General features: G+C 36.5%; 1 protein-coding gene across 3 annotated transcripts in view; it reads right to left on the bottom strand.

The window, feature by feature from the left end:
• INTU (inturned planar cell polarity protein) overlaps positions 1 to 15,626 on the bottom strand; it is a 41,127-nt gene that overhangs the window by 2,161 nt on the left and 23,340 nt on the right. For all 3 annotated transcript variants that reach the window (XM_065674403.1, XM_065674421.1, XM_065674412.1), the window contains 11 exons: positions 14,894 to 15,012; positions 13,391 to 13,480; positions 12,768 to 12,845; positions 11,804 to 11,993; positions 8,875 to 8,928; positions 7,865 to 7,927; positions 6,588 to 6,809; positions 5,905 to 6,327; positions 5,296 to 5,393; positions 4,376 to 4,565; positions 398 to 552 (listed from right to left, as the gene is read on the bottom strand). In XM_065674403.1, the coding sequence (XP_065530475.1) occupies positions 398 to 552; positions 4,376 to 4,565; positions 5,296 to 5,393; positions 5,905 to 6,327; positions 6,588 to 6,809; positions 7,865 to 7,927; positions 8,875 to 8,928; positions 11,804 to 11,993; positions 12,768 to 12,845; positions 13,391 to 13,480; positions 14,894 to 15,012 (1,682 nt within the window). The remainder of the gene's footprint in view (positions 1 to 397; positions 553 to 4,375; positions 4,566 to 5,295; positions 5,394 to 5,904; positions 6,328 to 6,587; positions 6,810 to 7,864; positions 7,928 to 8,874; positions 8,929 to 11,803; positions 11,994 to 12,767; positions 12,846 to 13,390; positions 13,481 to 14,893; positions 15,013 to 15,626) is intronic.

The raw sequence follows: 15,626 nt of genomic DNA, 5'->3' as shown, positions 1-15,626 counted from the left end.
ACCTTCCTTTGTATCACTGAATCAGCAATGTGTGTGGAGGTGAGACAGGTAGGAGTGACTTGCAGGGAATGCAGAGGTGAGGAGGTGCATGAGGAGCACAAGGGAAGGGTCTGAAGAGGGTAATAAGAGCACTCACGCAGGTCTGCATTAGCACAGTGCAACAGAGGCTGCCAGCTGTGATGTTAACATGCTGGTGTGGTGCTCCCCTGAGTTGACTAACACACCTATGCTTTAAAGCGGGTGCAACACCACACCAATGCAACTTCCCAAATGAAAGCCACCTCACTGAGCTCAAGTATTTCTGTCATGTGCTGCAGTTAAATTCTCAAAGAATACAGCAGCATGTTAAAAATTGAAAACTCTGAGAAAAATAAGATTCATTTATCTTTAAACTCACCCCACAACCCAGTAATTCATTGTTGGTGGTGGTTTCTTCTGATCAGTCCAGTTTTCAGGAGAGCACTCAAACAAAAGTCCGTGTTCTGTTATCAGATCGAGGTCCTCAGCTGCCTTATTGAATTCTGAAATCCCACTGCCTGCTTTTAGTTTATTCTGTAAAACAATTTGAGAAATGCTAGCATAGATTGAAATATTTTTACATAAACACTAGCAAATATAACTGTGATTTCTTCAGGCATCTCTGATGAATGATATTGCTGTCAAAAAGCCAGACTCAGAAGATAGAACTAACATGCTTAGATGATTCTTTCCTCCAGTTTTGCTACTTTGACATTAACAGGCTTTTCCATTGTTACACATTGGAGGTAAACATATACTCCCCCATTTTTTTTTTTTTTCTGAACACTATTTCTCTAATAAGACATCTGAGATAATACAGGTTCTTTATAGCAGTATGTTACAACAGCTAAAGGTCTTATTTTTTTTTCTCTGTGTGCCTCCCTAATTATGAACTGTGATAGTAAAAGTCTACTGAATAAACTTGGCCAGGCAGGAATTTTTTGTAAATAGTTGAAGCACTTTGCTTAGAGCATTTTCTTCCTCTTACTTGGTATGAGTGTGTAAGACATATAGAAAATCAAGACATTTTTGTTTCAAGACATTTGAGTTTTTAGGACTATATTTTGTACAAAGCTTTTGAATAAACCTTGCAAAAGTGGTTTCTAACTGAACTCCTGGTATCTCTTTGGTGAGGATCAAACTGCATGCACAAAAATCATTTTACTCTCTGGTGCTGGCTTGGTGCTTGACAGTCCTGTGAATCCAATAGGGCCATGGTGTCTTTCACCAGAAAGGTGAAAGGGAAAAAAGACCAGAATGAACATGGAGATAAACAGAGAAGGAATTCTGAAAACACTTGTCACTAGTTTAACTCTTCTCCCACTTAAATCGAGGGAAGTTTATTACTGTTTTGTAAATGTCTATGTAATAATGAAAAAACAAGCTTTATATCTTTTTTGAAGCATGAGAAGTAGGATGAGATTATGGGAACAGGAGTGGAAATCCCTTTGAAACAAATCTGTCTTAAGAGAGTTGCTAAACCAGGGCATCTCTGGGTCTGCCAATGAAACGTGTGTTCCAAACAGTTGCTTCAAAGGTGAAAGAAAGGGTGAAAGGGTTTTTCTTGAGAAAAAAAAACCACAAAACCCCAAAAAAACCCACAAAACCACCCAGGAAGATCTGGAAAAGACAGTAGAAACATCACAACTATATTAATTTCTCAAAAATGGTAGAAGAAGTAGTGACATGCACCTCAGCATTTGAGAAACAAAATGACTAATATTCCCCTGAGAAAATATCTTTTCCTGTATTTCTCTAAACATGCTTTGGATTGAATTCATAAAGTATATTCTAAATGACTGTTAGTTCGTAGAGTGGAAGAAATTTCAAGATAGACAACTTAAGCCTTCCTGTATCTTTCCTTAGTAAGTAAAATGGTTTCAAACCCTGTTCTTGCCGATAGTGCTACTGAAAAAGACTTCGGGAATATCTTAGTACTCAGTCTGATAATCTTCACCACCAAAACCATGGGGCTGTTGCCATGCAGTTTCCAAGCTTACATTTGTTTATGTTTTAGCACATCTTAATATTATGCTATTCATACTGAAAATACTCAAGAAAAATTATATATTAAGAGGGGATATCTGACAGGACTACGAGGGTCTATACTTTCATACACATTAAAACTTCTTTTCTTCTGATTTTATTTAGGAGTAAGAAAATACTAAGGTGATGATAAAGGAAATGAGGCCAGGGATTCTTAATACCTATAACAACGTATTTTTAGGGTTTAAGACTACAGAGCTTGTTTTTGCTCAATTTAAAATTTATTCAAAATTTCTGTACACATTTAAAAGTTAAATCATGAATCTTCAGATCTCAGAAAGTGATGCAAAGCAAATTATTGATCAGTTTACAATAATTTTGCATTATTGGCAGAATTTTACAAATCCTAAACTATAACAATATTTAGCTGATGTCAAAGAATAAGCAGTATAATCGTACATTTATATATTTGACCTTCTTGTTGTGCACTATGAACAAGGAAAACTTCTATTGATTCTTTCACATTGTCCTCATGCAACCTGCCAATTTCAGTATTGTTAGAGCCAACCTGCAAAAACTGCCCCAAGTTTCTCAAAAAGAAAAACTTTGTTCTGCAACACATGTTCATCGTGTGGTGATTTTCTGATTTTCAGAGCAAAATGAACCCAGCTGCTGCCCACTGTACTCACTTCTTAAGCAGCCAGGAAAACATGTGCTGAGATAGCTGTGGCCAAAACAGAAGTTTTGACTTTCAAGCGTGAGTTTTTCACTTTTTATGATCTATACTTAATAGTTGAATGATTTCTTTCTTCAGATTTTTTGGTTTGAACTGTAAACTGTCTATCTAACAGTTACAACCAAAGCACTTTGATGGTAAGAAGTATTTGTGTATTTTCACTGCTTGCTTTTGCTTTTCTACATCATCCAAGAAAAGTGCCCAAAATAATGGCTCAGTGCCAAAGTTCTCAGCCAAACCCCAGGGTTGTAAGAAGTTAACAAAACAATTCACCAAATTCCCTATTTTTCTAACAGTTAAAAATTCCTAGATAATTTACAAGGCACGTCAGTCTAATGAGAAGAAACTTTTTTTGTAACTTCAAGAAAACATTAAGAAAAAAAATATACTGCTATTTGCAAAGGATGTTCATTCAGTTTGTACTATTACTTCCCATTTCTCGTTTAGTTTGCTTGGATTATCACTAAAATTACAACTGATAAGCAATTATTCCAACTGATAAACAGTATTCCATTTAGGTTTGTAGTTAATTATTTCTCTTTTCTAAAACAACTAAACAGGACACAAAGTTTGCAGGGACAAAATGTTATCCTGATTTGGCTGATGTCAGTAAAAATTAACTGTGCAATTAACAAAACAGACTTTCAGCAAAACAGTGTACATTGAACACAAAGTGTTTGAGCTGAAGGGAGTATCTCATAAACGGATTCTTATACCCATTGTTTAGATTTCTGCATTACTACTACCACCTTACTCTAGACGGATCATTGGGAGCAAAGTCAAACACAAAGCAATACAGGTGTTGACATGAGATCTGTCCATTTTTAAGTCTAATCTAAGTACCCACATGAAGCTCTGGCAGCTGGGATCAGACTTCAGCCCAAGCCAAGAGCAAAGTCTTGGACTGGTATCTTCAGAAAGGGAAATAGCCTCACCTATTCTGACATCCCACCTAATCTAAAATCCAAGCGATCTGGCAGCATAATTAAGAGGAATCAGTCATTATAGCCAGACTTAGACTGATATCCCCATGAACAAAGGATTACAGACGTTAGTGGATGGTGAACCTGTAAGCAATCTTGAGTAGTATTAGAGACCAGAGAAACCAAGAATGACCGACCATCTCATGGTCAGAAGCCCTCTTGCGGTCACTGTTCAGACACTGACAGCACAGTGAGGGAAGGCTGCACTATCACCGCTCACATTAAACGTTTTCTGTGAAAAAAGAGGGCCTAAATTTCCTTTCGCTGTCAATCTGAAATCCTCTCCCAGCGTTAAAATGGATAAAACCCCTCTTTTGCTACTTACAGTTCTTGAAATCAGAGTGTGAAACTTTTAGCTAAGTTACAAACAAGAGTCCTGATATGATACTGAGTAAGAAAATACTATACTGGAGACATGGACTACTTATTTTGACGGCATCTTTAGTGGGAAAGAGTTCCATAATTGCATGCAAACTTGGCTGGATGGTCAGAGAAAGAACCTGCCCATAATTAAAAATATCAGGAGCTTTTAAAACAACCACATACATGCAAATACACCTGTTAGTGAGCTACTTAAATAATGAAGTGAAAACAATGTTGAAATACTGTGTTGAGATTATAAATAGAAAACCAGAAAACAAAGCCTCCATACTTCTTTCCTCATGGACTGCTGAAAAATGTCTCGAATTGAAAGACAGCAACGATAGAAATTCTCAATTAACTGAGGGTGGATGGAGCCACCTAGCCGTGCTACTTCTTTGTGAGTTGGAGTGATAAAGATTCCTTGCATCGTTTCCAAGGAGAGATAGTGGAAGAGGGTATCCTCAGGACCAGATGTCAACCTTAAAATTAAACATAAAAACAAATAGGAGTATTCATTTAATAATAAAATATTTTTGAAAGAAATTTCAGTTAAACAAAATATACTTTTGTTTCTTAAGACAGAATTGTTTTTCTGGTAACTGCAGTACAGTACAAAAATGGAAACAGGCATTCAAAAGGTGCTTATTTCTACATGAAGGAAGTCCTGGTAATCTGGACTGGTAATACTGAATTTAAAAATAAAGCAAAAAACTGTGGTACAAGGTATGTATTGCATGTGTGTTCTCAAAAATTCTCACCAAAAACAAAGGAGAAATAATAGCTGTTTTTTGGGGGGGTGGGGGAGGGAAGCAGACCTTTCTTTAGAGCTCAAACAAAACTCCAGAGCAGACTGTGCTGTCACAAGCAACAGGTGAGACCTCGGAAGATCACGGCTTCTTTGTCCTATGTGTAACTATCTAGAGATACCAGGGAGGCAACAAGGTGCATGTATGGTCCAAAAAACTCTTACATTTGAACTTCCAAGGTCACTATATATAGACAAGTACATACATTCTACTGACATATTCTTGAAAAATAGTGCTCTTTTCTAATTAAGCTCTCCATTTAAGAGCTTCACTTTTGAGAATCCTTGCATAGCAAACTTTTGGTTAGAATAAAATGACGCAGGAATTTCAGTGATCTGTGCATATTTAAAACAGATCCAAGTCTGACCTTAAAAGTGAAATTATTAAAAAAATCATTTCTTACTTGACAGCATTAAGAAGTTCTGTATCTTTCTCTGAAAGGTTCTTTTTGAGGCTTCCTAAATTAAATGGATTTGGTAGGGTATGTTTTTTTTTAGTGGCCTGAAAAACAAGCATAGAGATGAACTAAGAGAGAAAAAGCAGCAAACAGAAGAACAGAATCAAACAAACAAATCACCTGCTCCGAAAAAAAAATAACAGCATTTTCTTTTTTAAAGGCCTAAACAGTTAATTTATGTAAGTGTATTTTGCAGTCTATTTTAGACTAATGGGTTAGAAGCATGTACAACTGTGCAGCAATTTGTTCTGGTAACTAATTATTAACACTATTATTATTTTTGGGGTATTCCCCAATCATTTCTGCTGCTTCCAATGCAACTATGGCCACTTTGACTTGTGGAAAAAAACCAAAAAACAACTTTACAAGCAATGATAAAATAAAAAACTATGATGGCTTTGAGGCTGACCCAAAGCTTCCCAAAGCAACAGAAGTATTTCCTACTGAATTCTTCAATTTAGTCTTAAGAGTTACTTGAGTGAGTTTTCAAAACAACTGCGACCTCCCCCAAGCCCACCAGAACCTTATGGATGCTCTTTGTCTTTGTTCTCAGACCTGATCTGCTGCAGATTGCAGATTACTGCTTTCATCTTCCGCAGGACCTTCATTACCCTGGTCAGGTCCTCCACTGCTCCTCGTAGGGCTTGGCTTACGTGTCATTAAAGATGAGTCACCAAACAGGGTCCTTTTGCTTGCTGGAGTGGTTCCTGATTTCAGAGTATTTTGTAGCTTGCTAAGCATGGGTGAGGTGGTCAAGCTCTCAGACTTGTCACGTGTCGCAGGAAGGAACCAGTCAGCACAAGATAAAGGTGGGATGGAAGGAGAATCTAGCCTTTCCTCTATGCTGGCATCTATTCCTTCCAGTTGAAGTATAGTGGCTTTGACCTGATCTACGTATACACAGTCTGGTCCTGGATTCCCAATTGCTTTTGAAGCACAGCCTCCTGCCTCTAGCAGGACACACAGCATAAAGTATCTCTGTAAATATGGAAGTAGCAATATTAGTATTTGATTTATACTTAGCCTTTGGAGAATTTATACTCAAACTTGCAAGTTTTACAAATATAGAAATAGTGCTACTTTCTGAGAGGTTCTATCCCACAAGACAGCTACAATAGAAATATTTTGTAAAATTACCTAATAAAATGCATGGAAGTGTTGATGTTACTGAACAACAGACAACACACAACAGCCAAACAGAGCACTGGAGAAGAGACACACTGCAGATGTTAACTTACCAAGCCAACTATCAGTAAAAAGTATCTTGCTTCAGGCTCCCTGTATCCTGTAATAGCAGAAACTTCACATGGCTGGATATGATGATGTGGAAATACTTCCCGCCATACAACTAACTGACTGATCTTCTGTTCTGCTGCCAAGGGTAACAGACAATAGTGCCGACAATATAAGCCTATGTCAGTAAGATCTTCCTTTGGCAAGTGATTCCCAATCAAGTAACCCTTAATTGAACACAGAAAAGGAAGTGTATTCAGTAAGAAATACAGCATCACCACTTATCACTTAAGAATGCTTTTCGCATAGAGATATCCACACTCCACATGCATTGAGACTGTAAACTTTCTCGCAGAGACTGTGTTTTTGATGTACCCTTGTACAACAGATAACACTAAGCTTTTGAACCACATCTGAAGAATCGGGATACTGAAATACAAAGAAAGAAAACATCAGCATATATGCAAGTTATCAAAGGCAAGCTGCGAAACGCTAGCTTTAACAACTTGCAAAACAGCTACAGAGTTAAGGTGCTTTAATTCTTTCATTCTCTCTCCAAAAATACTAAGCTGTCACTGGAATTAATAAAATTTCCGAAGAAGATATATAGTACAAAACCATTTCTAGCACTAAGGGTGTTATGGTTAAAAAGCTGGCATGGTAGGTACTGAGCAGTTCCATCTGTGCCAACTATTTAGTCCCATAACACTGCCAGCATAAAGAGCAACGGCATGATAAAATCCTTAAAATGTAATTTTCTTAAAGGAAAGGTTGTTACCTTCCTATTCATACTGTTAAATATACTGTCTATATTTAATAATGATACATAGATTTACAAATGAGGCCCAGGTGAAAAAAGCTGTCAATACAATTCCTCAAGTCTCTGATTTAAAGACAGATTAAGGATCAATCACCTGTTACCTTTATTAAAAAAATGGCAATGAACCAAAAGATTCCTATTAGGATCTCATACAGTCTCCCTTGAATTGACTCTTGCTACTTTCTTACTACTGTCTGTCCTTGAATCACACCCTGCAAAATTCCCATGAGACAGTTTCAAACAAGCATTTTGTTGTTACTTATCATATAGCACCTACCACTTCCTGACACTGATTTTTGTCTGTTACGGTGTTTGAGTTGTAGGTCTCTTACTAGAAATACATATTTAAAGCCATCATACATTTTTTTCATATTTGTGAGGTTCTTGAAAGAGCTACTCCATGACTGGCCTAGATTTCCAGACGCATTTTCTAGATCGTTAGGCCTTAATCACTAATATTACCTTGTAGAAAAGACAAGAGCCCATAATCATATATAATCTTCTCATGTCGTAATAATCTTCAGACTGGGGGGAAAAAAGCACAGGATCATTTTTAATTCAGAATTTTTGCTTTAGTTACCAAATGCAAGTCACCTAATTCCAGTCAATTGTAACCAGTATCTCATGTAATACTTTCATTTTTGACCTCCCCTTATCAGTGCAACAGTTAATACTGAACGGTTCAGTGAATTACTAAGTTTTTACCTTCCATTGTCAATTTTCATGTCACTACTATTTTCTCTAAAAATTTCCAGCTCAAAAATAACAGATTTCCTATTTAGTTCTAATCTGTCCATAAGCAATTTTTGTTAGGATATGCTATTTCTGAGTTCTTAACAGCAAAACAGCTGAAACATAACTATCAACACCAGAGGCCCTCCTAGAGTAAAATTTCGAAGTCAAAGCATTCCCCCCCCCCCCCCCCCCAGTATTTGATATTTTACCCCAAATAAACCCATTCCTTGGATCTTTTAATCTAGATGTCCAGTACTCTCAGATTAGTAAACTACTGTTAGGTGGATATAGTGTATTTTACATCAAGTGGGTGCAATCAATTTCTGTCCCATGAACTACAACTTACGAACACTCCTTTCTGTAAATAATCATCCAAGTTGTTTAGTACAGTGGATTTAGTTATTTTTTTCATTTCTTTTGCAAGACGGACTGTATGTCTGCCTACCTTGTATTTTAGGTTTTAAGAGTCATTAAGTAACTTTTTGTAATTAAGAATGTATGTGTCCCAAATTGTTATGCTATATATGTGATCAAACAAATTATCCCTATGCTCAATTCTAACATGCCAATGAAGAATATAAATTTAGAATAATTATTCTGGAATGTAAGTTCCAGAAAGCTCAGATTTGATTAAGAAGAGTGGATTAATTTGGAATTGGTACTTCTTTAAACTACTGAACATGACACCAAGGCAAAGAGATCCTGTACAATACAAACAACAAAAATAAAATGTTTACCAGCTCTGCAAAGTCAGCTGCTTCCAGGTCACTCAGTGCTGTGTCAATCTCCATCTGAAATATTTTAAGCAGTGAATTTTAGTAGAGATTTCCCACACATGAGCTTACAATAACAGCATGGTGTGCACCATCCTGCTAGTCTCGGAAGATGATGATTCATGAGTACAAAGTGAATGGATGAAAATTTGCACACACTTTTCAGTAATAATATCCAGTATCAGGAACACCTCAATTCATCAGATTAAGGAAAAATCCTTCTTAATGCCTGTGTGTTTCCCTCTTGAAGCTGTAACATTTCTCTGCTTGTGTGCCTGCTGAACCCATGGTTCAGTATAAAGGAGATGTCACTCTTACTTTCAGAGTGCTTTAAAACATGAGGGCTAGAGAAAGCTCTGAAATCTGGCAAGCTATTGTAGCCAACTGAGTTATTAGAAAAATCTTTTTCAAATGGATGTAGTTTTTGTCTCTATGGAAATCACCAAACTTTCTCACACATTATCTTTGTTCTACTGAAAATGCTTTGAACTGGCTTATTTCTCTGACTACAAGAGCTGTTGGTTAATATACGTTTTACTAAAAATACTTTACTTTAAAGAACATGGTACTAGGCACTGAAAGAAGTTCCTGACATAAATGTGTTTCTTAGTGAAAAGAACCTAAAATCCATCATTACAGACTTCTTGGGATGTATTAACAGTGTGCCTCTAATTGAAATACAGCCAGTTTTCAAACGGAGAAATGTCCGAGAGGCTGTTGGCAGTTGACAGCTAACCAGTCTCAACTTTTCGTCAGTTAAAATATAAATGGCCTTCTGCCCAAAGAACTGACACTTTTAGTTTTATATTCCTTAGAGAATATAAGGATCTTCACTAAAACTTAACTGGAAATTTCATCTTCTGCAACAACAAATTTTTCTGAAAAAAGGGGGTGATCTCAGACAATTTTGGAAAGCAATACCTGTATCATAAGTATCAACTACATTGTTTGAGAAGCAACCTGTGAGCTAAACTAGAGAACAAAGTGTAGTAGAGTGTTTCTATAGAAACTTGAAAAAGAAGGAAGCACAGAGGAAAATAAAATTGATCACTAAACAGTGCAAGAAAAAAACTCAATTTTTTCCTAGGACAAAAATGCTGACAGCGGTTTGAGGTGGACTAAGTTGCATTTCAAATGTATACTAGGTTGCTGACTGATCACATTCTACAATGCATTGCATAAAAATTTTGTTCTCTTCATATGCAAATAACACATTTCGGTTACGGAGTAAGGATTTTGCAAGTGAGTGGACGGGCATGTTACAGGACTATGTGAATACCTCTACATTTGTCACTGGGACAGCAGATTTAGCTCTGGAGTTATGACATGAAATGAACTCGTAGGTACACTCGTAGGTACTTCTGTACATATTTAATAGGGTGTTCATACATACATATTATAAAAGCGGAAGTTTAAAATCGTTGCAAACATATCAGCCTCAAGCACATTCAAGCATCCTATGGGTCAAGGTAGAAAGAACTAAATCATTAGCAGTGTGCTGCTCAAGGCAAAGGAGAAGACAATCCACATGTTGGAGAAAAGAGAGAGAAGACTACACCAGCAGACAGAAACGTGTTTGGTAACAAGCAAGCTCTGCATTTGTCAGTGCTGTAACGTCCATGGCAACTTACATTACTGAACATTAGCAAACCTGAAATAACTCTGCAAATCCTGACAACAATAGAGTTGAAACCACTTCATCCCTTCCCCTCCAAACACACTTGTGAAATTTGTACGCAATGCCTTATTAAATGGAAAAAACAGAAAACTAGGAAAGTCCTAGTTAATATCCTCAAATAAAGACCCTACCAGTTAAAGAACAGGCCACTGCAGAAGGTAATTTTTAGCATCCAAAGTCTGTCCTTTTGCAGACCCATTCTGAAAAGCACTTTCAATTTTCCACCATACAGCCTCTTTACTTTCAGTTGGTTTAGTGTTAATTTCTTTTGTTGTTGCTGATGAAATAAGCTTGGATAACGGAGGTTATTGTCAGCTCAGATTAGAATCATTGCCTAATACTTACAGCTAGCCTTAACTATGCTATCTACAAACTTACAAATTGTTTGGGTCTATCCACGAAGGAAAACTGTTGTGTTTAAAATTTCCCAGCTGTTTAATTTGCATTACACCATGGGAAATACTCATTAAAAACCAAACTCCACTATGACAAGACTAATATATTCTAAACATCATTCCATCTTAGTGATTTTTTTTCCCTATGAATTTTTTTAAAAACTGCTATACATGTATTGACTCAAATACAATATGCAAAGAACTCTTCACGTGATATGGAAAATAACTTCCTAGTTGTAGAGTTGAAAATACTTTAAAATCACAAAGGCAAAAATGAATCCGAAATTCACTAACATTCAAGAGGATGGAAGATGAAAATGCATTGAATCTTTCTTCCATTGACTTGAAAAGCTGTACCTCTTACAGTGTCAAACAAATGATGTGTGGATATTTATTCTGATTCTGTAACAGCCATTTAAATTATAAGTTACACAAGGGCTTCTGGAGTAATATTTTCTAACTGGATAAAACCATAGATGGTCAAAATTGAACATAAAGCCACATGCCAGGGCCTGCTTTCCCTATGGCATATGCTGGTTGGTAGAAGGTGTGTGTGTATATATATTTTACATATTTTTTTTGTCATCGTGTTCTCTTCCTAGGTAACCAGTCACCAAGCTATGCTCATGAGAGCAATCTGCTTCTTGTGAGAATGACTGTGTAATTTCAAACTGAAATAAAGGATCCTATAGGAAGAAGGGTGGTCTGGGATAGGCAAAGGGCTTCAGTAAGTTACACGCAAACAGCAGAAGATACCTGCATCAATTTTCTGGCCTCTCATATACAAGTTTTTCTAGAAAGCTGTGAAAAAACACATTACCTTGACTTCCTGAGGCAACGTCAGCCAGCGCAAGCCTGGGAGACTGTTTAAGAATAATGCACTGCAAGTATCATAGTGTTGAGTGCTGGGGCTGGCATTTGACTTGAGTCTTGCAGGCTGAAGCGCCCTCTGGAAGAACAGGTTGAAAAAATGATCCAGGCGAGAAACATTTTCCACCTGGCAAAAAGCACTGAACAAACATGAACTCCAAGTTAGAATAACAGAGAAACTTGTAGCTTGTCTATGTAACCTGCTGTGCATAAAGCAGCTCTTTACAGCACGATACTACATTTGGATTTGGGTTTTTTTTTAAACAGTCATTTTAAACATGAAAAGAACCAGTAGGCTAATCCAGGCATTACCTACAAACAAAGGAAAAGCTAAAGCAGCATAGTATAATAGCAGGTATCTTAGAGCAACTTAAGATACAACAATGATCAGTTTCATCCTTTTGGAAATTATACTTTTTCTTTCTCTGTGGCACACACACGTTAATGCAAGCATGTGAATAGCCTACTTTGGCCATTAGGTTACAATCAGACTGAACATTTTCTGTGTGTTATCCAAATGCAGAGACAGACAAGTCACTCTGCCAAATGAGGTTGTGAAGCTTGGTGCATTTACTTTATTAAAAACAAACCACTGATTCATACCTGTGTTTTACAAACAGTGCTTTAACACAAAGGGTAACATTTGCAGAGTGTTGCTGACATCCAGTGACTTCGATTATGTGAATGATTTAAACTAATCAAGGACAAAACTTTCTGAATCAACAGACTGTTTAAAAAAGTGTCTTAATGTGTGTTAAGACTGAAACAAAAAGGCAAGGAAAATAGAATCCTGGATTTTGTGCAAGTGTAAAGGAACACGCAAAGAAATTCCATGTAAATGTTACCACTACTAGCTGTCTTCAATGAGCATCAATGAGAAATTAGTAACTGAAAACACTTTTGAAAGAACTCACTTGTCTAAAGAACCGTACATGAATTTCAAGGTCTTGACAACATCTTCAATCATGTTCCTCAGCTGAGCAAGAGGCACACTAAAAAAAATTCAAATGTACAGCTAAGTTTATAATATCTTTACTATGAATAAGCGTAGGCATCTCCTGAAGAGCTCTATTATTAACTAATAATGTAGTGCAAACAAAAAATTCTTCATTAGATTCGGTGAGAGATTTCCTTTGAGTGACTTGCCCATAATGACACAGATGGTAGGAAAGCTGGGAGGGGAACAGAAGTCCTAGAACACATAAATATATAATATTACTGCTGTTATTCAGTAGTGTCTAATCAAGACTTGACTTTACCAAACACTGACAATCACTGTTTTCTAAACTACACCTACTTCTGAGATCTAATGAAACCTTTTTCCTTCTAGATGAAATGAAAAAGAAACTGTAACAGTGAGTATATAAAAGATGTGAATAAGGTAAATCAAAAAAGTGGAATCACGAGAATAGTTATAGTAAAAAGAGTACATAGTAAGCTCTCCCTTTCTTGCTTTTTTGATAGAAGAGTACAATTTGAAGATACACAATAGGAAATGAAATTAAAAGGAAAACAAAGCAGCTTATTTGAAACTCACTTTTCTTCAGGAAGACCAATTACAAGCAACTTGTCAGCTTCTTTCCAGTAAACAACCTGAACCAGTTTTTCGCATAAGAAAAGGGAGGAACTAGAAAAATTAAACCAGAAGTACTTCTGTTAACACTATGAAACTACAAAACATAACCTTTATAAGCCAGAATGTTTTATATGCATTTTATATGTAGACCTAATGCTTATCTATAATCACATGCATACAACTGGGCTAGGTAATGATGTTACTAAAGAACTTGAAGTCTCTCTGGTTTCAGTTCCAAACAGATCACACCAGTATTAACAAAGTTTTCAAGTGAACTACCGTTACTGAAGCGCCATAGTCATCTTCTGAATCACTCAGATGCTCTTTAAAGGGCTTCCTGCCTAGCTTTTAACACAATCAACTTACAAAACTAATGTCATTTCAGATCACAGTGAGGTAACCAGAGGTACTAATGAAGGTTCTGAACATAGCAGTCACTTACGAAATCATTTAAAAAGACTCCACATTTTGCAAACAAGCCCAAGAGGTATTTGAACATATTACCTGAGTGATAAACATAAGCTTGAACTCTCATGCTACCTCCTTGTATAGAAAATTGTTCCACGAAGCACAGCAATCGCAGAAAGACCAAGAGAACTTTCATTTGAACCACAGAGTGAATTAGAACATGAAACAGAATTAGACCCAAGGTTCAAGTTAGCAGTAAATCATACATTATGCACCAGGTTATCACATTAAATGTACTGGTTGCTGCTAAAACCAAGGTCTATAAATATCTCAAACACTAAATTTATAGTAAACCCCCACCTTTCTTACTATCACCTTAGAAATTTTAAATAACAACACAACACTGCTGCAAAGTGAAAAAAGTGTAACAAGCTTAAGCTTGGAAGATTCAGGAACTTAATTTTTAGGATATGGCTCCATAAATAACTTTCTTCACTCATACAGTAAAATTGATGGTGCTAAATAAAACAATAGTGTTATTTCATTAGGTAAGAAATACCTTAGTATTTCTGCACGTCACCAAAACATTTCTCTCCTTCATGTTACCAAAAGTGCTTTCCAAACAAAACAAATGATATATTTAAAATGCAAATAACTACAAAGAAATAAACATTCCCACCCCAAAAGTTACATAACACATATTCAGACACAATAATGATAATTTACTCTTAGAAATCAGATTGCAGCTGTTGCAGAATTTCCAGCCTCCATACTACAGTGCCACAGAATCCCAGCTTAGATAAGGGTGCTTTAAGAGATTTAAGGAAGGATCTAAAACCAATTTCACTGAACTAAAAATCCTAGTCACTGCCACCCATGACAAAGAAATTCCCCTAAACGTACACGCTGGCTGAGCAGCCCAACAATATTCCTGCCTAACAGGTAGAGTCACTCTTCTTTTGTCTGGAACTGGATGCATGACCCACGTGTGGTTTTCTGTGCACATATGCATAAAATAAGAATAGTAGTAGCACATTACATTTCAAATACTTTTACCTGATAATCTGGGTACCAGTAACACTTTCCAGTATGTCAGACAGTGTGAGAAATATTCCTCTCACACTTTTCAGTTTTTGGGATGCTTCTGATACAGGGTACTGATAAAGGATTTCTTGCTGTGAAGAAAGTCAGCTGTTAGTTAAGCAAAACAAAACCAAAGTCACCAAAAGAACCCAACCCAAAACTAAAAAAACCCCAAACAATCAAAATGTTCCTCCACATTTATTGCTTTCTGCCAAACTGACATGCCAGAAATAATGCATGCAGTATTAAGCATATCCAGTGCACAGTACAGTAAAATACCTTTCTACATAAACAAAAGAAACACAGACATGATTAACTTTCCTATTTATGTCACTAAGCACATACATCCAGCCAGTGCCAATACCCGTTAGAAAATTTTCCTTCATCAAGATTAAAAGAATATAAAGTTTTAATTACAGAAGGACCTGGCAAACTTTGCATTTTTACCCAATTTAATTAGCTCTATTTTCAAATACTCATTAGTAACAAGGATTTTTTTTTTCTTGAATGAATCTCTCAGATGGAAAAAACCCTGCCATTTCCTAATTACAGCACTACAAAGGGCTAGAAAGAGCCTTTCTTTCTCCTCACTATGAGCTGGGGCCTTTACACAAAATTCACTTCCCAGGGAAAGAAAAGACAACTGTAACAAAAGGTCATCGCTGTATCATAGATATACATTAATGAGTTAGCAAGGTTCAGCACA

The sequence above is a fragment of the Lathamus discolor genome, chromosome 1 (genome assembly GCF_037157495.1).
Source record: "Lathamus discolor isolate bLatDis1 chromosome 1, bLatDis1.hap1, whole genome shotgun sequence".
Taxonomy (NCBI): Eukaryota; Metazoa; Chordata; class Aves; order Psittaciformes; family Psittacidae; genus Lathamus; species Lathamus discolor.
The sequence above is the reverse complement of the archived record's forward strand: the minus strand, read 5'-3'. Positions and strand labels throughout refer to the sequence as shown.